Source organism: Hyperolius riggenbachi, chromosome 3 (genome assembly GCF_040937935.1).
Source record: "Hyperolius riggenbachi isolate aHypRig1 chromosome 3, aHypRig1.pri, whole genome shotgun sequence".
Classification (NCBI taxonomy): Eukaryota; Metazoa; Chordata; class Amphibia; order Anura; family Hyperoliidae; genus Hyperolius; species Hyperolius riggenbachi.
Window position 1 is genome coordinate 483,640,570 of NC_090648.1, and position 24,274 is coordinate 483,664,843.

Genomic DNA, 24,274 nt, shown 5'->3' on the forward strand with positions numbered 1-24,274 from the left:
TCTGAGGTGTTTTTGCCTCAATGGTAAAATATAGGAAAGAGGAAAACCGCTCTGATCTACGTTAGATCAGAGCGCTTTTCCAGACGTTTTTGTTCAGTAACAGCTTTACTGTAACAATATATAAAATCTGTTACACCAAAACGCTCCAAAAAAACGCTAGGCATGTTTAGAAAATCTCTCTAAACATGCCTAGAATCACTCTGAAAATCTGCTTCAAAAACCTCTAACGTTTTGCGGATCTGCTAGAGGTTTTTGGTGTGCACTGGCCCAATGTCTCATGCCTATAATGTCATATCTTACCCAGTGCTCAGTACATCCATGGCAAGTGACTGATGTGGTGTTCATACATCTGGCCTGTAGATGGCACTGTGCTGCTTGCATTTCTTATAAGATACTGCTGTGGGTTGTTGGTTCCTGTTGATGCAGTTACTCTGCCTCCATGATTGCTGAACACATTAACTGACTGGAAATATATACAGTATGGAAACCTAAAAATTCTAATGAATTTACACTATGCTGAGCAAAGTACACCTAAGAACAACAATCCACTAAATCACAACTATTCACTCCTTAACTTTGTTGCAGGTACACAAAAGGAACGTGGACTTGTGCAGTGGAAAGAAGGAGCGAATGCGAACAGCGAAACGTGCGCAGATCTTAAAAGCTATGACTTTCCCTGTGGAATGAGCTGTGTAAAGAAAGTGCAGTGCTTCAGGTGGATGCCCATCTGTCCAGTGTTTAAAGGATTTAAAGGCTTGAAAAAGTCAGCAAATAAATCTGTTGATGCAACACCCGTAATATATGAAAACCCAGATATTCAGGATCAAACACCCAATTCAGTGTGTACTAAAGTGTAATGTAAGTAATTTCAAAAATGTTATAATAAAAGTTTACAAAAAACTTTCAAAGTATGATTTGTTTGGAGTTTACGTAGAGAATGAACAGAGGCGCCAGCAGAGTAAAAATGGATAAAAGTCTAAAAAGTTAGCTGGGAGGTAGTGGTGGGCTTCCCTCCGGAAAGCAGACACGAAAGTCTGTCTGAATTTATACAAACACAGTTATTAAAGGTACCCCAATGGATGCAATGCGTTTCGCAGGCACAGCCCGCTTCATCAGGCAATTAAGTGGGGACAAAACTGTGGACAAGATACATTGCTATAGCGAATTCTGATCAAAAATTTTTTTATACAAAGTGTATGTAGTCATATATGCATATCTCATGGTTTATATTGGATAAAAATAATGCGTATAATAAACATGAGGTGTGGCTAAGTCCAAAAATTGATGATAGCGAGCTGTATACAGGCATATTAGTATTAGAAGTGAAAATCGTGATAATGGCCATACTGGGTATTAAAGTGCAACGTGCGAGTACAAAATGAGATGCACCACATTGTAAACAAAAGAAAAGTCCCTTCTAAAAAAAAATCCCTTCTAAGGTAATAGTCCCCCTGATTAGCAGTGGAGGTGAAAGGAGACGTGGGTGGGAGCAGGTGTGGAAACTAGTCTATAAGGTGCAATAGTTATGCATGTGTAGAAATGTACAAACATAAATTATAATTGAAAAAAATAATGGCTTACCAGAATTTCGGCAGTAACACATGTAGCGCCTCTGTATTGGTGTGAGGACGCTACCTGTTTTAAATAAGGTGTATTGGAAAACCCTAGCCAATCAGGGTGGACCGGACCAGGGGGGTGGGTAGTGTCAGACTTGAGGGACAGTACCAGGCAGGCAATAGGAAGCCGCCAAGTGTAGGAAGGTGGGTGGTACGTCAGATTGGGCGCACTACGGAACGTATATTGTATGCACGCGTGCGCTGATCACGGCGCACCACGTGTGCAGAAGAAGGCGGTGCGCCGAAAGAGGCGCACTAAGGGGACGGCTGGGTGCTGCGTATGCGTACGCGTACATAAAGACGCATCACTCACGGGGAAGGGGTGAAAGTAACGCAGGCGCTGTGGGAGCGGGAGGTAACGTGAGGGAAGGGAGGGAGTTTGGAGTTTGTTTGTTTTTGTCGTCCCCCACCCCCCACAAGTGGGAAAAATGTGACTTGACTCTGGGATATGGAATACAATGCTCTGCAAAAATATTTTCTATCATTTCTAATAATACTCCGTCGTCCGGAAATTAACAGCAGTTTTCAATTAATCAATAAGGAAACCTTTATTTTATGTTAGACACCAGGGCCCATATGCAATTAACTTTTTCACCTGAGTTTGTATCGGACACCTCCAAAACTGCACCAAAAACAGGTAGTTCCTCATCATCCTCACACCTAACGTCCATGTGTGTAGTGACGCCTAACTGAGACATATGAGGTGATGTTGGTGTAACATCCTTAGCGCCTTCTACTTGTAACAATAATGGTTGTGGATCAGTAAATTCACCACAAACATATGTGAATAACTCCTCCGACATCTCAAGTAGAGCAGCTGTGGTGCTAGTAGTAGTGGTGGTGGTGGTGGTGGCTGCCGGCTGAGTGGTAAGTAGTTGTGGAGTGCCTGAATCAGAGCAGGAGGAGGAAGAGATGTCACGGTTCCGTGCGGAAGCTGAGGAGGATGAGGTGTTCTGTGTTAACCAGTCAACTAAGTCCTCAGAATTTTGGGAGTTTTGGGTATGTGTGCCCTCTGAACACTGCATTGGTGGAGGGCTGCAAGAAATCACACCAGCACAACTTTGAAAAGACCTGCGGGATGGACTGCTTCTGCCTTTGCTTGTCATTTTTTCCATATTGTGGTATGCAGTAGTACTAACAATATTCAATAGTGGTAAACAGTGTGTGTAATCACAAAGAGGCACATAATCAGTGTCAAATACACAGCAGGTACGTGCGTGCGTGCGTGCGTGCGTGCTCGCACATCACTGGGCTGTGTACTTTAACACACACAGAGAGATATGCAGTTGTGATATCACAATGGTTGTACAAAGGCTGAAGTGCTGTAAAACGTGTGTGTGTGCAATCAAATGGCTGCGTAGCCTGTGGGCTGTATGCAGTGCATCACCCCCACAGAGAGATATCCTATAGTAAAGGCAATCACAAATACAGTTGAAAGATATGCACTGGTAATATAATGTGCTGGCGGATTACAAGGGACAGCTGGGACTGTGGGCTGTATGAAGTGTGTCACACAGAGAGCTATGCTATAGTAAGTCCAATTACAAATACAGTTGAAAGATATGCACTGGTAATAGAGTGTGCTGGCAGACTACAAGGGTCAGCTGGGACTGTGAGCTGTATTCAGTGTGTCACCCACACAGAGAGCAATGCTATAGTAAGTGCAATAACAAATACAGTTGAAAGATATGCACTGGTAATAGAGTATGCTGACGGACTACAAGGGCCAGCTGGGACTGTATGCAGTGTCACAGAGGAAAAAAAAACACATAAGAACAGCAATAAATTTCAGCGAGGAGCAAGCTAAACAGCCTAGCTAACTGTCCCTGTCTCTGCAGCAGCTTGTCCCTTACCCTCACTAAAGCTGCAGCTGGAGACTGAGAACAGGGCTGGCGCTGCTGCGTTTTTATAGGGGGGTGGGGGGGGGGGTCTGTGGGGGAGTGCAGCCTGATTGGCTGCTAAGTGTCTGCTGGCTGTGATGTGGAGGGTCAAAGTTTAGCCCAATGTCGAGGTATAGGGGGCAGGTCGAACGCGATATGTGTTTGCGTCCTGCCGCGGATGTGAACAGCTGAATTTCGCCGGATACTGTCTGCCAGCGAACCGCTTGAGCCATCTCTAACCACAGGTCATGTTACACGGGCTGAATGACCACAGGCCATGTTACACAAATGCTGAATGACCACAGGTCATGTTACACAGGCTGAATGACCACAGGTCATGTTACACAGGCTGAATGACCACAAGCCATGTTACACAAATGCTGAATGACCACAGGTACAGGCTGAATGAACACAGGTCATGTTACACGGCCTGAATGACCACAGGTCATGTTGCACAGGCTGACTGACCAAAGGGCCAAGTTACACAGGCTGAATTACCACATGGTATGTAACACGGTCTGAATGACTAAAGGGTCAAGTTACACAGGCTGGGTGACCACAGGTCATGTTACACAGGCTGATTGACCAAATTGCCAAATTACACTTTTACAGTTAGACTATTTATAAAGAAAGGGGTGGAGTCTCTGAAAGGGCACAACATACACCTGTGTCTAGGGACAACTTCTACTCTTCAGTTTCCTGATCTCTGCTTCTGGAAATACAAAGCCATGCTTGTTACTTTGGGGCTTAATTGTGTAGCGCTTAGGTCATTACTTGCTTGGACCCTAAAGCTGGTCCCTCATACAGCCACGTGGGCCACACTAGAATACCTGCAAAGGATAATGACACACATATGTTCCTGAACAGGAATAAGTGAACACCCACAGCCTGCACTCCACCTGACCTCTGTGCGGAGTCCCTCCCAGGCCTGTAACACATGTCTGCTAGTGTAAGCTGTGTAACTGCTGTATTGTGGTCACTGCCCGACTCTTCACCCGCAAGTGTCATGCTCAGAGTGTGAGGTGGGAGGGGGGACTTGGAAGCGCTTACCAAATAACTGCTGTCTTATGATCAGAAGCATTTCTCTCTCATAGGGAACATTCAATGCAGGATCTTACAGACTCAGTCAGGGGAGAGAAATCTCCATTGGCATTATCGCATGCAGTAAAGCAGAGACCAGCTGATTTTACTGATCACCTTGCCAAAGTCCAATTCACTAAACCTATTATCGTGCTGAAAAGTAAAATTACCGACTAGTGAGGTAAATTACCAACTTGTGTGGTAAATACCTTAAGAAATTGCAATTCACAAAGATTAAAGCATTTGGTAAATCCAAGTAAAAGTGTTCAATATTTATTTCCAGCTCTGACCAGCCGGTAAATCACATTCTCCATGCGCATGTGGTAAAATTGACAGATGTAGCAGACAGCCAATAGGGAAAGCCATACAGCCCTGCTTCTCTCCCCATTTGATCCGATACTCTGGCAGGTGGGACTTCAGAACAACAGAGCAGGAGAAGAAGACATTTAAAAAGAGGACAGGAGCCACTCAGGTAGACAGCAAGAGACTGAGCAGCTTCTAGGGAGCTTAGGGAAGCCACAGGTTAGTATGGAACCTGAGAGGTCTTTCATCTCAGGTTCCCTTTAAGGATCCATTTCTCATTGCCCGTCTCCGTTCCGCCGTCAGGAAGAATCGCTGCAGCACCAAAATTGTGGTCCACTCTGTGGAGCGTGCGGAACAGACCCATTTGAATGGATGAATGTGAACGCATCCATAGGTTAACACTGGATCTGTTCGCATCCGTTAGGATCCGTCCCGTTGCGATCCGCGAGCAGTAATTGGGCACCAGTAAGCAGTTGTGAGAGTTTGGTCTAGGTCACACCAGAGTGGTTCTGTAGCATTTTAAAAACGCTTGGGGATAGAAAACCGCTTGGCTAATGTATTTCAGTGGGCTGGTGCACACCAGAGCGGTTCGTTTTTTCCACAAACGCAAACTTGGGGGGCTGCAGCATTTTTGAGATTTCTGAGGCGTTTCTGCCTCGATGTTAAAAGTATAGGAAAGTAGAAAACCGCTCTGAAAAATGCTAGATCAGAGCAGTTTTCCAGGCGTTTTTGTTACAGCGGCTGTTCAGTAACAGCTTTACTGTAACACTATATGAAATCTGCTACGCAAAAACGCTCCAAAAACCGCTAGGCATGTTTAGAAAACCTCTCTAAACATGCCTAGAATCGCTCTGAAATCTGCTTCAAAAACCTCTAGCGTTTTGCAGATCTGCTAGAGGTTTTTGGTGTGCACTGGGCCTTTGACAGTCTTCACTGCCCATCAACTGCCCGTGGAAAAGGGATGAGTGAATTGTCATCCAGTTTTTCGGTAAATGACCTAACTATAACCAAATGCGTGAAAATCTTAGTGGATTTGGGAAAAAGGTGTTTAGCATCGAATGTTGCATATTAACGATCATTTTTTACCGAACAGGCCCTTTTTTTGGAGCGTTTAGGGATTATTTCCAATCGCGAGCGATTTCCCTAAATGCTCTGCTAATGTAAATAGATTGGAAAGATTCCACTAGAGCAAGAAAAATCGCATTGCAGGACATGCAGCATTTTGGGAGCGTTTACACTATAAGGTATTTGTCAGCAAGAACAGATTTTCTGATTATTGGTGATCTGCAGAATCACCAATAATACCAGTATAGCAAGGCACAGGACACACAGGTGTAAGACAGTGTTTGGTGCAACAGTAAATATTGATGGAGATACGTACCCACTATCCCAGAGGGGCTGGTAGAAGGGGGTATCTCTAAGGAACACAGTAATCAGTACCCCAGCAGGCTGGAGACACAGAGCAATAGTGATAGTTTCACCCGAGGAGCGGGTGATGCACAGTAAGACAATGTAGAGTGATTACGGTGATGCACAGTAAGAGTGATTACTCGAGGAGCGAGTGATACAGACTGTACTGCAGCTATCAACCTGAGGAGCAGGTGATTAAGACTATACTGCAGCTATCTACCTGAGGAGCAGGTGATAACTAAACTGAGAGACCCTCACCAGGGCTAAGCTCCCTGGTGAGGGCAGAAGAGTCAGACAAGCAGGTTCGGCAACACACGGACAGATATGGTACGGAGACAGGAAGCTAAATCAGAGTAGTAGTTCAGGCAGAGTCGGCAACTTATATCAGATAGGCAAAGGTACCGAATAAGAGAGCAGAAGGATAGTCAAACTAGCAGAATGTCATAACAAGTAATACAATTCAATTAGTACTTTAAAGGGAACCTAAACTGAGAAGGATATGGATTTTTCCTTTTAAACTAATACTAGTTGCCTGACTCTCCTGCTGATCCTGTGTCACTTATACTTTTAGCCACAGCCCCTCAACAAGCATGCAGATCAAGTGCTCTGACTGAAGTCAGACTGGATTAGCTGCATGCTTGTTTCAGGGTTGTGACTCAGACACTACTGCAGCTAAATAGATCAGCAGGACGCCAGGCAACTGGTGTTGTTTAAAAGGAAACATGTATCTCCCTCTCAGTTAAGGTTCCCTTTAAGCTATCAACAGAATCTGGCTAAGTGTGATCCCCAGCTCCAGCTGGTTCTAGCACACTTTGGGATCTGACTAGGTCTGAGTGCTAACACGTAGCATTTGCAACAGCAGACGCTGAACAACTGACATGCAGGTCCTATATATATTAAAAGCGCTCCATAGCGCCACCCCAGTCACTCAGCCAATCCAGAGCATAGCTGGAGTCAGCTGACCGAGTGATCAGCTGACTCCCCTTCTAGATGCATAAAGGTCCTTTCGTTCGGCGCGCGCGTAGCCCTTAGTCAATGAGCGATAGAAGGACCAGGCAAAGCACCCGCATGTAACTGTGCGGCAGAAACGGCCGGCTGCGACGCGGAGATAGGCACCATGCCGCTTGCTGTTGCGGCGGTATCTCCGCTATCCATTACAGTATTGTATAAGAGCAGGGAAATCGCTTGCAAAGCACTATCACAAATCACTAGCGATTGGGATAGCGTTTTGCTCTTTGTAGTGAGTCCCAGACCTGGGCAGTTGATAGGCAGTGAAAACACTATCAAACTCACAACTGCTTACAACAGGGGTAAAGAGGCGCCCAGGTTTGGAAAAAATTAGGTTCAAAAATATAAATAAGTGAGGCGGGTTCCCTCAGTAACAACAGTCACATGTGACGAACAATGTTTATTATGCACAGGAAACACGTTTCATGGGTACAAGTCTGCTTCCTCAGGCAAATACAAGTGCTAGGACAGCTGTAGCCAATAGTATTGAGCACCTCACAACAGCTTGCTGCTGCTTGGTAACTGCTCACTGCTGCTTAGTTAGGCCTCTTTTCCACGGACTGTTGAGCTGTGTGCTCAGCAAGCAGTTATCAGGCAGCAGTGAGCAGTTACCAGGCAGCAGTGAGAAGTTGTGAGAGTTTGAGAGGCATTTCACTGCCTATCAACAGTCCGTGGAAAAGAGGCCTAGCTGCTCACTGAGCGTGCAGTTCAGCCACCAGTAGAAAGGGGCCCCTAGCAAACTGAAGCCTATCATTGAGTTGCTTCATCATCTGGGACTCTGGTCAGCGTTGGAGGCGTGGCTATGAGGGTTGCCGCGTGCCCAGTTCTTTACAAGTCATTTTATGCTGATTAGAACAGTGAATGCTTCTAGAAGACCATCCTTCATCCATCAGGCACACCAGCAGACAATTAGCAGCATTATGCCCTATATTAGAGCCGCATTAAGCATTAGGGTGAGGGGAAAGCACCATTAGACTCCCGCTCTAACGATAGACGTATGTTCCTCATCTCTCAGGCTAACCAGGTTTCCTTAATGAAGATAACATTATCAGGCCTGGAGATTCACCTGCCAGGAAACAGCCTGAGAAGATTACATTAAGGCCTTTTTTCCATAAGCAGTTTCATAGGCAGTGCAAAGCCTCGCAAACTTGCATAACTGCTCGCTGCTGCCTGGCAACTGCTCGCTGCTGCCTGGCAACTGCTCGCTGCTGCCTGGCAACTGCTCGCTGCTGCCTGGCAACTGCTCGCTGCTGCCTGGCAACTGCTTGCTGCTGCCTGGCAACTTCTCACTGCCACCTAGCAAATGTTTGTGGTAACTGCTTGCTGAGCACACAGTTCAACTGCCTGTGGAAATAAGCCCAAAGGCCTAGTGCACACCAGCGCGTTTCGGCTGCGTTTTGCGATCCGCTTGCGGGTGCGGATCCGCTTGGGTAATGTATTTCAATGGGCTGGTGCACACCAGAGCGGGAGGCGTTTTGCAGAAACGCATACTCCCGGGCTGCTGCAGATTTTGGATTGCGGAGGCGTTTCTGCCTCAATGTTAAGTATAGGAAAAATGCAAACCGCTCTGAAAAACGGCACTTCAGAGCGGTTTGCCAGGCGTTTTTTGTTACAGTAGCTGTTCAGTAACAGCTTTACTGTAACAATACATGAAATCTACTACACCAAAACCGCTACACAAAACCGCAAAACGCTAGCTGAAACGCTGCAGAAAAAGCATTTCAAAATCTGCTAGCATTTTGCGTATCTGCTAGCGGTTTTTTGGTGTGCACCAGGCCAAAGAGCCCTTTCACAGGTACAGTGGAACTGTGTACTCAGCAGGTAACAACCACTGCTACCAGGCAGCAGCGAGCAGTTACCAGGAGGCAGTAAGCAGTCACCAGGCAGAAACAAGCAGTTACCAGGCAGCAGCAGGTGTGAAGGCTCATACACACATCAGACTATAGTCTTTTGAAAATGAAAGATCACAGACCAATTTTACCCCCTCTCCATGTAGTATGAGAGCTATACTCTACACAGTCTATTCCATGGAGCTGAACTCCCCATCAGACAGAAATCTTTTCAAGATGCTGCACACGCAGATGCTGTACACATGCAACAGATCAGTATCTGCAAAAGATCCGTTCCTGCAAAATGCATTCATAGTCTATGAGATCTGCAGATCATCATACACACCTTGTTTAACAGAAATTCATCTGCAGATCAGATCCATCAGGATGGATTTTCAGATCTGCAGATGATTGTCTGATCTGCAGATGAATGTCTGTTAAACAAGGTGTGTATGAGGATCTGCAGATCTCATAGACTATGAATGCAATTTGCAGGAACTGATCTTTTGCAGGAACAGATCTTTGGCAGGAACAGATCTTTTGCAGATACTGATCTTTTGTGTCTGTACAGCATCTTTGTGTGCAGCATCTTGCAAAGATTTTTACCTAATGGGGAGTTCAGCTCCATAGAAAAGACTGTGAAGGTATGGCTCTCATACTACATGGAAGGGGGTAAAATTGGTCTGAGATCTTTCATTTTTAAAAGACTATAGTCTGATGTGTGTATGTGGCCTTAGAGTTTGAGAGGCTTTTCACTGCCTATCAACTGCTCGTGCAAGGCCTCTTTTCCTCAGAGTGAAATGCCTCTCAAACTCTCACAACTGCCTGCTGCTGCCTGGTAACTGCTCACTGCTGCCTGGCAACTGCTTGTTGCTGCCTGGCAACTGCTTACTAAGCACACAGTTTGGCCTCTTTTCCACGGACAGTTGAACTGTGTGCTCAGCAAGCAGTTACCAGGCAGCAGCAGGCAGTTGTGAGAGTTTGAGAGGCTTTTCACTGCCTATCAACAGTCCATGGAAAAGAGGCCTTAATCTACCCATGGAAATAAGCCCTAAGGGCCCATTCACACTTGAGCGTTTTGCCGGCGATTTCGTCAAAACGCTTTTGAAAGCGCTAGTGTAATGAAATCCTAGGGGCCTGTTCTTACTCGGGCAATTTGCGCTAATCGCCGCAAATCGTCCAAAACCGCTAAATGCAAACGCATAGCCTGCACCATTTTCAGGCAATTTCCCGACAATCGCGTTTCAGTGCTATAGAAGCACTAAACACGATCGCGGAGAAATCGCCGCACTCCCGCAAAACGCCGGCAAAAACCGCCGGCGTTTTGCGTTTTTAAGTGTGAATGGGCCCGAAAAGGAACCCTTCCACTCTCCCACCCATGTGCGAGAGCAGAATCAGCACAGCAGGACAGAAGCAAAGAACAGGGACGGTCCATGAGATGCAAATTATTCCAAGCTGATGCAGGCTTATGCAAATGTATGCAAATGTGTGCAGCTTGAAAATGGACCGATCAAATCCCACCAAGCTTTAGGGCCCTTTTCCACTAGCAATCGCAATCACAAATCACAAACGCCAGCGATTGCGATTTTTCATTAATTCTGTTATGCAATTGCGATTTGTGATTTTCATTTGTATTGCATTATCATTGTAAAAATCGCTCCAGAAAGCGATTGCGATTTGCGATTAGCGATTTCCAAATCGAATCACTGTAGTGGAAAATACTTCTTGTGATTTCTATGATAAAGTAACAACTCTAGCGATTTAAAAATCACTAGCGATTTGCGATTTTGCGATTCAGCAATCACAATCGCTCTAGTGGAAAAGGGCCCTAAAGAAGACTGGTTCATTTTCAAACTGCATACATTTGCATACAGAATTTGCATAATCCTGCATCAATTATTGGCATCTCAGTGAGCATTCCCTAGCAAAGAGTTCTGACTCGCATGCATGCAAATTGTATGCAGCTTGCAACTGGACCAGTTTCAGCAGGAAGTCAAACAGATCTAACTGCAAGCCGCCTATATAATTTGTATGTGAGCCTAAATTTGCATCTCATTTACCATTTCTATAGCTACGGTAATTCTACAGCCTAGTACACACTTTCATTTATGATTGGCCAATCACTGACCAATTTTACAACCTTCATGTAGTATGAGGGTTTACCTAAACAATCTGTTCATAGTATTCAGTATCTGTTAAACCTAATACTACAGGCAGGTAGTAAAATTGGTCAGTGATTGGCCAATCATAATTGAAAGTGTGTAGCAGGCTTTAGGGTGCATACACACATATGGAAGTACTTGTGTCCATGAGTACTTCTCAAGACGAGCAGATCCATACTGCTTACACAAGATTACAAGCTCAGGCATGTGATGTACAGGTGCGGTGCTAGTCTACTGCAGGGAACCCAGCAGGAAACCTCATAGGAAAATTCAGCTAACGTGATTGGCTGGACGGCACCCTCTACAACAGCTAGGTTTCCAATAGGTTGTAGTAAACTACGCCCACACTATTCAGCCAATCACAATGCTTTGTGCTGTAGGGAGTCATGTGATTGTAGAGCTGTTTCTAGAGTTTTCCTGCTGGGTCCCCTAAAGTAGACTAGCGTCTAGCACCCAGGTGTGCCTGTGTTGTTCAAAAGCAATTGTATTGAATTAAGTTTTTACGTACGTGTTGGGTCCCTGTGACGGCTTCCGCTGCGTAGTCCCACTCCCCTGTACAGAAGCTATGACACTATGTAAATAGAGGCAGGGCAACAATCTGGAAGCCGGTTCAGGGACCCAGCCCGAAAGTAAAACTTTATTAAAAAAACAAAATGCAAATGTGTACATCGCTTGCATATGCTGGGAAATCAAGGCCCCAAACCCCACCCTAAGCGCTGCTCCCAGTGGGCGCGTAGCCTTATAGTATGTGTGTACACCCCTCTAAGGTGTGGTCATATTTACCGGATATCCGTCCTTTACAGCCTCCCTCAGTATTGCATCCCCAGTTCATTATAACAGATTTACTACTGTTAATTACATGGAATAGGGAAATACTCATATCTGAGCACAAAGTATTCTCATTCATTTGAAAAAGTGTTTTTAACCTCAGCAGTGGGGCTTGGGGTAAGCATTGAAGTACTGTAACCCAGGATTCAACTCCATTCCAGTCAGTAGCTGATATCCCCTTTCCCATGAGAAATATTTACCTTTTCCCAAATCGATTATCAGGGAAGTCAGTGTGGATGATATTGTGGTGGAACCCCTCCCACAGTGTGATGTCATGACCATTGACCTAACAGTTTGCTGTCTGTGAACCACGTTGCATTGTGGGAAAGAACAGCTTTTTCAAACTGCCAAGCAAGCAGTATCTCCCGCTGTTCATAGAACTCTCAGTAACAAGCATTCCGTACTGCTCACCTGGCAGAACTAAAGATGTCATTACCTGTGATACATTTCAGACTATAAAGCAGGAAGAGGAAAAATTTTATAATGAGCTAATCGAAATTGCCGCGACCGCGACTTCGATCGCCAAAAATAGAGAAAACTAAAAGGCGTAGGGCGACGATTTAGATGTCGCCAGAAAGAGAGCATTAAAATGATATCCATCTTTCCATAGTTACATTGTATTACACAGGGCGACTTTTTCTCAAAGTCAGCAGCTCCATTCAGCAGAAAAAGTCGCCCTGTGTAATACAATGTAACTATGGAAAGGTGGATATCATTTTAAAGCTCTCTTTCTCCTCTTTCTGACGACACCTAAATCGTCGCCCTACGCCTTTTAGTTTTCTCTATTTTCGTGATCGAAGTCGCGGCCGCGGCAATTTCGATCGCGAAAATAGTGAAAACTAAAAGGCGTAGGGCGGTGGTTTATATATCCTTGGAAAGAGGAGAAAAAGAACTTTAAAATGATATGCATCTTTCCATAGTTACTGCACTGCTCAGAGTCCCTTTAAGCATTTTTATTTATTATGTTATTTTCAGCACAGGTCCTCTTTAAAGTACCAAAAGTCTTTAAAAAAATAAAATACTAACATAATCATACTGATGGGGAGGTTAACCACTTAAGTAACAGCGCTCTCTGCCCCCTTAAGGACCAGAGACCGCTGGTACAGAAATGGCGGAATCCCAACGGATGACGAATCGCCGCACGTCACCCACTCTGCCGTCTGTATGATGGCAGAGTTCCTGTGAGCCGGGCAGGAGCTGCTTTCATTGGCTCCTGACCCTGTCTTTCAATGTAAGCCAATGGAAGTTGCTTATATTGATAGACAGGGCCAGGAGCCAATGAAATCGGCCCTTGACCCGCTCACAGGGCTCTGCCGTCATATAGCGCTGCGTAATATGTTGGCGCTTTATAAATACAATAAATAAATAAATATAGACAGGCAGAGCCGGTGAGCTGCGGCGATATCGGCAGGAGCAACGGAAACAGCGGATGCGCGCAGTGGCGGCTAATTGAAAGCTACGCCCTGCCAGCCAGGTGACCACCAAAACAGGGCGTAGATTTCAATTAGCTTGGTACTCAGGCCTCCTTTCCATGGACTGTTGAGCTGTGTGCTCAGCAAGCAGTTACCATCAGGGATGCTCAACTTCGAATTCAAGTGAAATCCGGATAGTTGTTATCCGGAGTTCACCCACCTAATTACAATCACCTGTGCGGGCGGGCGTCAATCTTACCTAGCTGACGTCTTCTTCGGTCCATCACTCGGCGCCTCCCACGATGCAGTCCATGCAGCGGTCACGTGAGTGCAAACACTTCCTCCTTCCGGGTTGAAGGAGAAAGTGTATAGTCACGTGACGCCGGATTGGAGCGCATCGTGGGAGGCGCCAAGGGATGGACCGAAGAAGACGTCAGCTAGGTAAGATTGACCCCACCCCCCGCCCAGGTGATTGAAATTAGGAGGGTGAAATCTGGATAACAACTGTCTGGGTTTCACTCGAATTCGAAGTTGAGCATCCCTGGTTACTAGGCAGCAGTGGGAAGTTGTAAGTTTGAAAAGCTTTTCACTGCCTATCAACAGTCCGTGGAAATGAGGCCTAAAATAGTTAAAGGGAACCTAAACTGAGAAGGATATGGATTTATCATTTTAAAATAATACCAGTTGCCCGACTCTCCTGCTGATCCTGTGTCTGTAATACTTTTAGCCACAGCCCCTGAACAAGCATGCAGATCAGGTGCTCTGACTGAAGTCAGACTAGCTGCATGCTTGTTTGAGGTGTGAGATCGATACTACTGCAGCCAAAGAGATCAGCAGGACTGCCAGGCAACTGGTATTGTTTAAAAGGAAACCATATCCCTCTCAGTTTATGTTCCCTTTAAACAGGCTGCATTGCCGCAGCTCCAGAAACGGAAAAAACAAGCTTTTGCTTCTAGAAGTTGGTGTTTTTGGTTTGTAAGCAGGAACAGGTGTGCCTGGAACTTGGAGATGAGGGTTTAGGAGGCTTCCTGGAGAGAACATGTGTTTCCAATCACCAGCGGGGCTACTCCCAGCTCTGACTCATCATTTCCACCACTGTACAGAGGAAAAACCACACAGGCACTTTCCAGCCCGCTGATTGCTTTCAACCCCCCCCCCCCACAATTTTTTTTTTGTAAATAAAATCTCAGCTATGCAGTTTCTTTACTTTCTAGGCCCAGGATTCCTTCTGCATCCATCTGCAGTTCTATCTGATCCTGGCACAAGGTGAGCCCCCAGCTAACTAGCATGACTGCGAGCTGCATGTGGGGCCCTTGCAGGGGTGACTGTACTCCTAGAATGCCTATCTCAGAAGCTCATTTCTTCTGCTCTCAGGTCAGGATGGACTTAAAGCAGGATCGTCACCGTAAAAATCAAATTTCAACAGCAACTGATCAGTGTATTAAGTGATAAAGATGCTAATCCTGCATTGAAAACTTTTTCTGCTGTTATGGTTTGGAGTTATCACATACCTTAGGAGCACTGGCCCATTAATTGCCAAACCGTTGCATGCTGGGGGAGGGGGGGGATCTTTATAATATATTCCTCCTCTTCCCTTTAGTTCCCCCTCCTTCTAATGACCTAAGACAGTGCACTTCCTAGTATAGACCTCAGTGGGAGTGTCTGAAGACTCTGGGAGGAGGGTGGGTAACGAATACACAATTAGCAAGAGGAGAAAAAAAAAGTGAGGGAGGAAATTATGTCAGGATTAGCTTCAAAGGTAACCAAGATCGGAACTGTCTAGGGTAGGATTCTCTGCTTTTCCTTTATAACATTCACAGGAATCATAACGTGGGGGATGCTTACCTCGGGAGAGGGAAGCCTCAGGGTCCTAGTGAGGCTTCCCCCTCCCCTGTAGGTTCAGGGAATCCAGCGCTGGTTCCCCTGAATACTCCCCCAGTAAGCTTGACAAGGGATAATATATTTACCTCTCCAGGATCCATCACAGGCGCACTAGCGGCTCTTCGTTTGGGCTAGGCGGAAATAGCCGAACCCGATCGTATCCGCTCTACTGCGCAGACACAGAGGAATCGCGCCTGTGCAGTAGAGCGGATCGATTGGGTTTAGCCATTTCCACCTTGAACCGAATGAAGAGTGGCTACTGCGACTGCGCAGGATGGCGGTAGGTAAATATTTACCTCGTCACACTTCGGGGGTCCCGGCGCTTGAATGGAGGAGGGCAGAGGAAGCCTCTTTCAGATCCAGAGGCTTCCTCATCCCGAGGCAAGTATCCTCCAGAGGTTTTTTTTCTCCATTACAGGTCATCTTTAAGATTGGGGAACGTTAAGGATCTGGCACGTCCAAACAGCCGCTGATTGCATTATTCTCACCACTTTCACTACCTTTCAAATTCGGATTCGGGAGATACCCGGATAGTTGCTATCCAGATATCTCGCAGTAAACCTGGGTGGGGGGGTGTCAAGATAACCTCTCTGACGTCTTCTTCGGTCCGTCCCTGGCACCTCCCACGATGTGGGCCACACGGCGGTCACGTGACTACAAACACTTCCTCCTTCCGGGTTGAAGGAGGGAGGAAGTGTTTGTAGTCATGTGATGCATGTGGACCGCATTGTGGGAGGCGCCAGGGACGGACCAAAGAAGACAGACAGGTAAACTTAACCCCCCCCCCCAGGTTTACTGCGAGGTATCCGTATAGCAACTATCCGGGTATCTTCCGAATCTGAATTTGAGCATCCCTACCTGCAGGAAACTATTCCATCATGCTCTGCTCATTGTCCCTACCTCCCTCCCCCCAACTGGCCTCATTTAACTTGCATTGCATTTTCAAACAAGCCAGAATAGCGTGGCATTGGCCTTGAGGGCCCTTGTCCATTAGCAATCGATAGCGTTTCCACTAAAGTCTTAATTTTTCCCAGCAATTGCAATTTAGCTATGCAATGCACTGCATAGCAAAATCGCAATCACGCTTTAGTAAAAAAACAAATCCCGGTAGTGGAAATTACCTACCGCGATTCCTATGTTATGTAGCAAACCCTAGCGATTTTAAAATCGCTAGCGATTTGCGATTCAGCATCGCAGTCGCCTCTAGTGGAAAAGGGCCCTTACTTCTAAAATATCTGGAGAAGAAGCCCCAATGGATTAGGCATCATATAGGAATGAGATTAGGCATTTATACATTACATATTTTTTGTTCCTATAAAGTTATTACCTTCAAAAGTTTTAAAGTTCCCTCAATCTCCCCCTCAGTCCTGCTCGTCACAGAAGAGAAACAAAGAGTTCTCTCCAGTCTTCTGTCACCCTTTGGTGTCCAATCAGCGCATACATATGTAATCGCCGCCGGGAGACTTGGGATACAGCTGATATACGGCTCTTCCTGCTGCTGCTGCACCAGCCCCGGCGGCGTTAATTACTATTCCCCTTAGCATCTCACTGACAGAGATAGATTGAGATGCAATGGGGCCCTAGGCAATGTAGTAACTTTAGTTCCCCCCCCCCCCCCCTCCATGTTTTTTTTTGGTAATATGAGATGGGAGAGAGATAAGGGAAAGTAGAAGTTGGTCCCCCCAACACCCATTAGGCCTCAGGCACCTGCCTAGGTTGCCTTGTAAATGATCCTGCCCTGCTCACTGACCATTCCTATTGGAGTTACGCCAAGTACACCAGGCTTATTTCCACCAGGGGCGTTTCTCCACTTGCAAAATCAGATGGGAAATTGCAGTCTTTTTAAATCAAATCAACAGCGTTTTTCGCAGCATGCATGAGATTACACATAGGTGCGCAAAAAAGACGGCGAGCAATTCTGAGACGCACGCCGCCACAAGTGGAAATGGGCCCCAAATCTATCTTATGCCTTCCGCCATTATATACTTTCATCACATCATGATTTATACACCACCAATTGGATACCAGCAGAAAAAAAACTGATACGATGCAAATTAAGGTGTCCATACATCAAGACGATGTATGGGCAGATCGCCCAAGAGACAGATCTCTCCCTGATCGATTGGAAATCTGTTGTCTGCCCGATAGACCATGACAGTCCGACATCTTGCAGCACGTTTGACATGCTCGGCCTCAAATTGGTCGCATCGTCGATCAGACATGCACTTGGCGGTACCAATTTTCATCCGATTTGATGATAATTATAAAATCAGATGGTCGATCGGCCACCAAGTCGCTTCTTCTCGTTGGCTAATGTGAAAGAGCCTTAAGCATACAGTTCAACTGGCCGTGGAAATTATCCCTTAGGGCTTGTTCACACTTTGAGCATTTTTGATTTTTTTTTTTAAGCACTGGCGATTTTTGAAATCGCTCTAAAAGCGATTGTGCAATGATTTCCTATGAGAGTGTTCATACTTGAACGGTCCGCTTTCGAATGAATCGCAAACGTGGTTCCTGTACCATTGAAAAAGCGCTTTGAATTGCAATTTCCCGTGTGCTTTAACCTCTTGAGGACCGCGGTATTAAACCCCCTTAGTGACCAGGCCATTTTTTGTTAATAGGGTCACTGCAGCTTTAAGGCCAAGCTGCAGGGCTGCACAGCACACAAGTGATCCCCCCTTTTTCTCCCTACCAACAGAGCTTCCTGTTGGTGGGGTCTGATCATCCCCTCCAGTGTTTATTTTTTATATAAATATTATTTTTTAAATAAAAATGTGATTTTTTTTTCCTTTTTGAATACCCTGTCCACCCTCCCCCCGCTGGCCAATCATTGTGATTGGCTGTCATAGGCTTCAGCCTATGACAGCGGATAACCGCCGACACTCTGGAGGGGACAGCCGTGTCACATGGCTGTCCCCAGTACAGTGCTGCCTTAGATCGCAGCGCTGCACTGCCCTAATAGATGGCGGGGTGGAGCCCCCCCGAGCAGGAGATGCGCGCGCGATCTCCTGCTAGCCCCATAGAAGACCGTTCACGCCAGTGGGCGTGGAGCAGTCCTGGGGCTGCCGCATTGGCGTGGAGCAGTCGGCAAGTAGTTAATGAATAAATACAATGTAATTAATTTCCAGGTCAAAGTTCACTTCACGAACGTCAGGAAGTGTAAAAAAAATCAATGCTCCACAAAATCGCTTTTCTAAGCGTAAAGCACAGGAAAAAGCGATTTTAAAAATCACTAAACAAATCACTCAGCGCTTGCGATTTGTAATGTGAACGATGCTTGTTGCTGCCTGCCAACTGCTCACTGCTGCCTGGCAACTGCTTGCTGAGCACACAGCTCAACTGTCCATGGAAAAGAGGCCTGAATCGGGCCAATTAAGGGCTCCTTTACACAGGAAGTTGAACTGTGTGCCCAGCAAGCAGTTACCAGGTAGCAACAAGCAGTGGTGAGAGTTTGGCAGGCATTTCACTGCCCATCAACTGCCCGTGGAAAAGAGGCCTAAATGCATTTGATTACCTTAATCCCAAGATGCACACAATTAGCATGCAGATAGAAATAATTTGCATCTGATTATCTCTAGGTCCAATTAAACAAAATAAGGCCTCTTTTCCACGAACTGTTAAGCTGTGTGCTCAGCAAGCAGTTACCAGGCAACAGTAAGCGGTTATCATGCAGGAACAAGCAGTTACCAGGCAGCAGTAAGCAGTTGTGAGAGTTTGAGAGGCATTTCACTGCCTAACAGTTCGTGGAAAAGAGGCCTAAAAGCAAAGAAAATGACCAAAAAAGCTGAATAAATGAAGACCATTATTTTGAGGGTTTTTTTTTGTTTTTTTTAATTAAGTACCAAATTATGTTCAACATAAGTTAGATTTCAATTAATATTTTAGGAAAAGCGAGAAGACTAGTCTGAAACTGAATAAACTGAACGAAGCCCTTGATAGATATTACCGTTTATAGATATTACAATATATATATATGAATTTAACCAATCAACAATTTGTGTACCTTGTATCATTGGTTTACATTTTCAACGAACAGAGGAAAAAAACAAAAACAGCAAACTTTAAAAAATAGCTTGGCATTAAAAAATAAAAAAACAAAAACAAAAAATTACAGAAAATATAGCACAACTTTATTTTAGAAAAGGCTAAAACTGTTTGACATTGATACACCCCCCCCCCCCCACCCCCTCCCCCGGTGGACCGGCGGATCGTCTGCTATTATACCATCTCTCTGTTGTTTCGGATGGCGCAGCAGAGAACCATGCTGAAGATCATGCCAAAGATCTAAAAATACAAAAAGAAACACAAACACGGATTCATTAACATTCTGCAGTATAATTTTTAAAACTATACTTTCATTAAAAATAAATAAAAAATATACAGTAAGCCCCCCCCCTCCCCATTACTAGGCACCAAAGGGGATTGGCTGATGCTGGATAAGTGTAGTTTCTGGTTGCTTAAAGGGAACCAGAGACGAAGCACCCTCGTATTTTACCATATATATATCAGTGGGAACATTAGAGAAAACACATACCATGTTTTCTGTTTCATTCTGCACTGCTCTGCCTGCTTCTAATCAGCCCTGATAAAATCCCCGACTGAGCTTTCAGTCTGGCTTTGCTCAGGAATATTTATAGCTCAGTCTGTGTTCTCTCATGTCTTCAAGTCCAAGCCTGCCCCCTGCTGGCTCTGATCAGGAATCATTATAGCTGAGCCATTATAGCAAAGCCAGACTGAATGCTCAGTCAGGGATTTTATCAGGGCTGAAAACAAGCAGGCTGAACAGTGCAGATTGAAACAGAAAACATGGTAGGTGTTTTCTCTAATGTTCCCACTGATATATATGGTAAAATACATGAGGGTGCTTCGTCTCTGGTTCACTTTAACCACCCTGGCGTTCTATTAAGATCGCCAGGGCGTCTGCGGGATGTATTTTTTTTTAATAAAAAAAAAAAAAAACTATTCCATGCAGCCAACTGAAAGTTGGCTGCATGAAAGCCCACTAGAGGGCGCTCCGGACGCGTCATTCTGATCGCCTCCGGCGATCAGAATCCACAAGGAAGGCCGCAATGAGCGGCCTTCCTTGTTTTGCTTACCTCGTCGCCATGGCGATGAGCGGAGTGACATCATGGACGTCAGACGACGTCCTGACGTCAGCCGCCTCCGATCCAGCCCTTACCGCTGGCCGGAACTGTTTGTTCCGGCTACGCTGGGCTTGGGCGGCTGGGGGGACCCTCTTTCGCCGCTGTACGCGGCGGATCGCCGCGCTGCTGCGGCGATCAGGTAGCACACGCGGCTGGCAAAGTGCCGGCTGCGTGTGCTGCTTTTTATTTGATCAAAATCGGCCCAGCAGGGCCTGAGCAGCACCCTCCGGCGGTAATGGACGAGCTGAGCTCGTCCATACCGCTAAGGAGTTTAAGAGTCAATGTTAAAAATAGGCCTAGCTAAGAAAACAAAACTCATTTTACTCTGGAAGAAATGTACTTCTTATTTGTAGGTCATTTAAATTTTTAGATTTTCACGACAGTTCCTCTTTAAGTAGATTAAATCTGATCAGAGAAGGCTCTATTGCCTGCCCACACACAGCAGATGGACTTCCAATAGATATCACGACATACACTTGGGGGGGAGGGGGTTTAGTCAACCGACTTGTGGTCCGTCAGTCGTCGGGAAATCGACCACACCGTTACTGTTGCACACCGATCGAGCCCTTGCGGCTGAGATTTTCCATTTCACCCAATTTTAGATGGAAAACGATTGGATGTCCATGCTGTGGCATTGACATCTGCCAAATCCGATCATTATGATAAGCCAGATATTGAGGCTGAAAATGGAGTAATGTATGGACACCCATTGGAACAGCATTAGGCTTCTATCCCAACAAGATTCTAATTCTCCAACAAATGTATAAAGCAAGGTTGCTATGTTGTCTCTGTCCTCGAGAGATATAACTACTTCCTGTCTGGACAGGAAGTGCGATCAATTCTCCCAGACAGAATAAAAACACACACACTTAAATACAATTTTCCCTGCTTTTGGGTCGCAATAACTTACCATAATAGCAGCGATTCCGATCCCAACAGCTCCGATGATGTGCAGTTTAGTGTTGAAGACCTTTTCGATCTGGGATGGGCAGTCCTGGAAGAGGAGGAGAGTTATTTTAGCCAGATCTAGGAAGGACGACAGCATTTTTTTGCGTTCATTTTAGCACCATCTCACTGATTCCCAGCATAGTCGCATAGTCATCCTGTCCCCTCACATTTAGGCCTCTTGCACACTGCAAGTGATTCCGATTCAGATTCCGCTTTTTAATCAGTTTTTACATCCGATTCAGATTCCGATTTGCAGTTTGCTCCCTGCACACTGCAAATCAGAATCTGATTAGGATGTAAAAACTGATTAAAAAGCGGAATCTGAATCGGAATCACTTGCAGTGTGCAAGAGGCCTTAAAGCGAACCTTAAGTCAAGTAAAAAAAATGAGATTTACTCACCTGGGGCTTCCCTCAGCCCCCAGCAGCCGATCGGTGCCCTCGCAGCTCCGCTCCGATGTCCCAGGACGCGCCGGCGACGACTTCCGGTTTCGCCGTCACCGGCCGACAGGCATGGGAACGCGAGTGATTGTTCGCGTTCCCAGCCTGTATATCACCCCCTATGCTGCTATTGCGACCTCCTGGCCGCAATAGCAGCATAGGGGGCGATATACAGGCTGGGAACGCGAACAATCACTCGTGTTCCCATGCCTGTCGGCCGGTGACGGCGAAACCGGAAGTGCTCGCCGGCGGGTCCTGGGACATCGGAGCGGAGCTGCGAGGGCACCGATCGGCTGCTGGTGGCTGAGGGAAGCCCCAGGTGAGTAAATCTCATTTTTTTTACTTGATTAAAGGTTCGCTTTAAATATCTTTCTATTGCTGAAAATCATCAGTCCATAAGCTCAAATAAAACAAAAAAAAAAAAACCTCTGCTACATGTAAATCTGGGAGGGTCCAGCACTCTCCACAACCCCCTCCTCATGGACGGTTTGCTAATCACTAGATATTAGAGATGGACATTGATATGTTAATCAGTCCGGGTTTAATGTAAATTGTATGAATCTTGGAAATGGGCCAGTCAAAAACAGCGGGATTAGATTTGCATTGACCATATTAACTAATCAGTTGCAATTAATCTGAGGATTTATCAAACACATTATTATGCAGCCTGCAACCTGACCCTGCAATAGCAAGCATTCCAATATAATCAGAAATGTTTCAGCTGTAATAAATCTTATCTCAGTCAGCCTGGCTCTATTTGGTACATTGCCGACGAGAAGAAAGCTTGTCATTCCTGTAGTCTGTGCACACACAGAACCAGCTCTAAGGCCCGGTGCACACACAGAACCAGCTCTAAGGCCCGGTGCACACACAGAACCAGCTCTAAGGCCCGGTGCACACACAGAACCAGCTCTAAGGCCCGGTGCACACACAGAACCAGCTCTAAGGCCCGGTGCACACACAGAACCAGCTCTAAGGCCCGGTGCACACACAGAACCAGCTCTAAGGCCCGGTGCACACACAGAACCAGCTCTAAGGCCCGGTGCACACACAGAACCAGCTCTAAGGCCCGGTGCACACACAGAACCAGCTCTAAGGCCCGGTGCACACACAGAACTAGCTCTAAGGCCCGGTGCACACACAGAACCAGCTCTAAGGCCTGGTGCACATACAGAACCAGCTCTCAGGCCTGGTGCACACACAGAACCAGCTCTCAGGCCTGGAACCCACTGAAAACAGCAAACGCAAAACGCTACCGCTAGAGTTTTGTCTGAGCGGTTTGCAAGTGGATTCATGCGCGTTTGCGGTCGCGTTTTGCAACATTGTATTTTTTTGCTCAGCGGTTGTGTAGCGTTTTGCGTTTTTATCCTGATTGGTCCTGTGAATTATTTTTAATGTTGTTACAGTGTGCTGAACCGCAAAACGCTAGCAAAACCGCTCAGTTTAGGTTTTGCTGAGCGTTTCTGCTAGCGTTTCCATACTTTACATTGAAGCGCTAACGCTCCCAAAATGCTGCATGTCCTGCGTTTGCGTTTCTGGGTAACGCAAACGCTCCTGTGGAAGTTGCCCCATCCATTAACATCAGCTGAGCGTTTTGGCAAAACGCTAGCGTATCGCAGCGCTGCCAAAATGCTCAAAAAAACGCTCAAAAAAACGCTCTTGTGGGTTCCAGCCCTCAGGCCCGGTGCACACACAGAACCAGCTCTAAGGCCCGGTGCACACACAGAACCAGCTCTAAGGCCCGGTGCACACACAGAACCAGCTCTAAGGCCCGATGCACACACAGAACCAGCTCTAAGGCTCGGTGCACACACAGAACCAGCTCTAAGGCCCGGTGCACACACAGAACCAGCTCTAAGGCCCGATGCACACACAGAACCAGCTCTAAGGCCCGGTGCACACACAGAACCAGCTCTAAGGCCCGGTGCACACACAGAACCAGCTCTAAGGCCCGGTGCACACACAGAACCAGCTCTAAGGCCCGGTGCACACCAAAACCCGCTAGCAGATCCGCAAAATGCTAGCAGATTTTGAAACGCTTTTTCTTCTTTTTCTGCTGCGTTTCAGCTAGCATTTTGCGGTTTTGTGAAGCGTTTTTGGTGTAGTAGATTTCAGATATTGCTACAGTAAAGTTGTTACTGAACAGCTACTGTAACAAAAACCGTCTGGCAAACCGCTCTGAAGTGCCGTTTTTCAGAGCGGTTCGCGTTTTTTCTATACTTTACATTAGAGGCAGAAACGCCTCCGCAATCCAAAAATTGCCTCAACCCGGGAGTATGCGTTTCTGCAAAACGCCTCTCGCTCTGGTGTGAACCACCCCATTGAGATACATTG

At 46.1% G+C, this 24,274-nt stretch overlaps 2 protein-coding genes across 2 annotated transcripts in view; one reads left to right on the plus strand and one right to left on the minus strand.

The window, feature by feature from the left end:
* SLC23A1 (solute carrier family 23 member 1) overlaps positions 1–900 on the plus strand; it is a 109,678-nt gene extending 108,778 nt beyond the window's left edge. Inside the window, exon 15 of the mRNA XM_068278126.1 lies at positions 586–900. Coding sequence (XP_068134227.1) covers positions 586–857 — 272 coding nt within the window. The 3' untranslated portion in view covers positions 858–900. The remainder of the gene's footprint in view (positions 1–585) is intronic.
* Positions 901–19,296: 18,396 nt separating this feature from the next.
* Positions 19,297–24,274, minus strand: part of CD9 (CD9 molecule) — a 93,564-nt gene continuing 88,586 nt past the window's right edge. The window contains exons 7-8 of the mRNA XM_068273054.1: positions 21,464–21,547; positions 19,297–19,693 (exon numbers count right to left, since the gene is read on the minus strand). Of these exons, the coding sequence (XP_068129155.1) occupies positions 19,628–19,693; positions 21,464–21,547 (150 nt within the window). The 3' untranslated portion in view covers positions 19,297–19,627. The remainder of the gene's footprint in view (positions 19,694–21,463; positions 21,548–24,274) is intronic.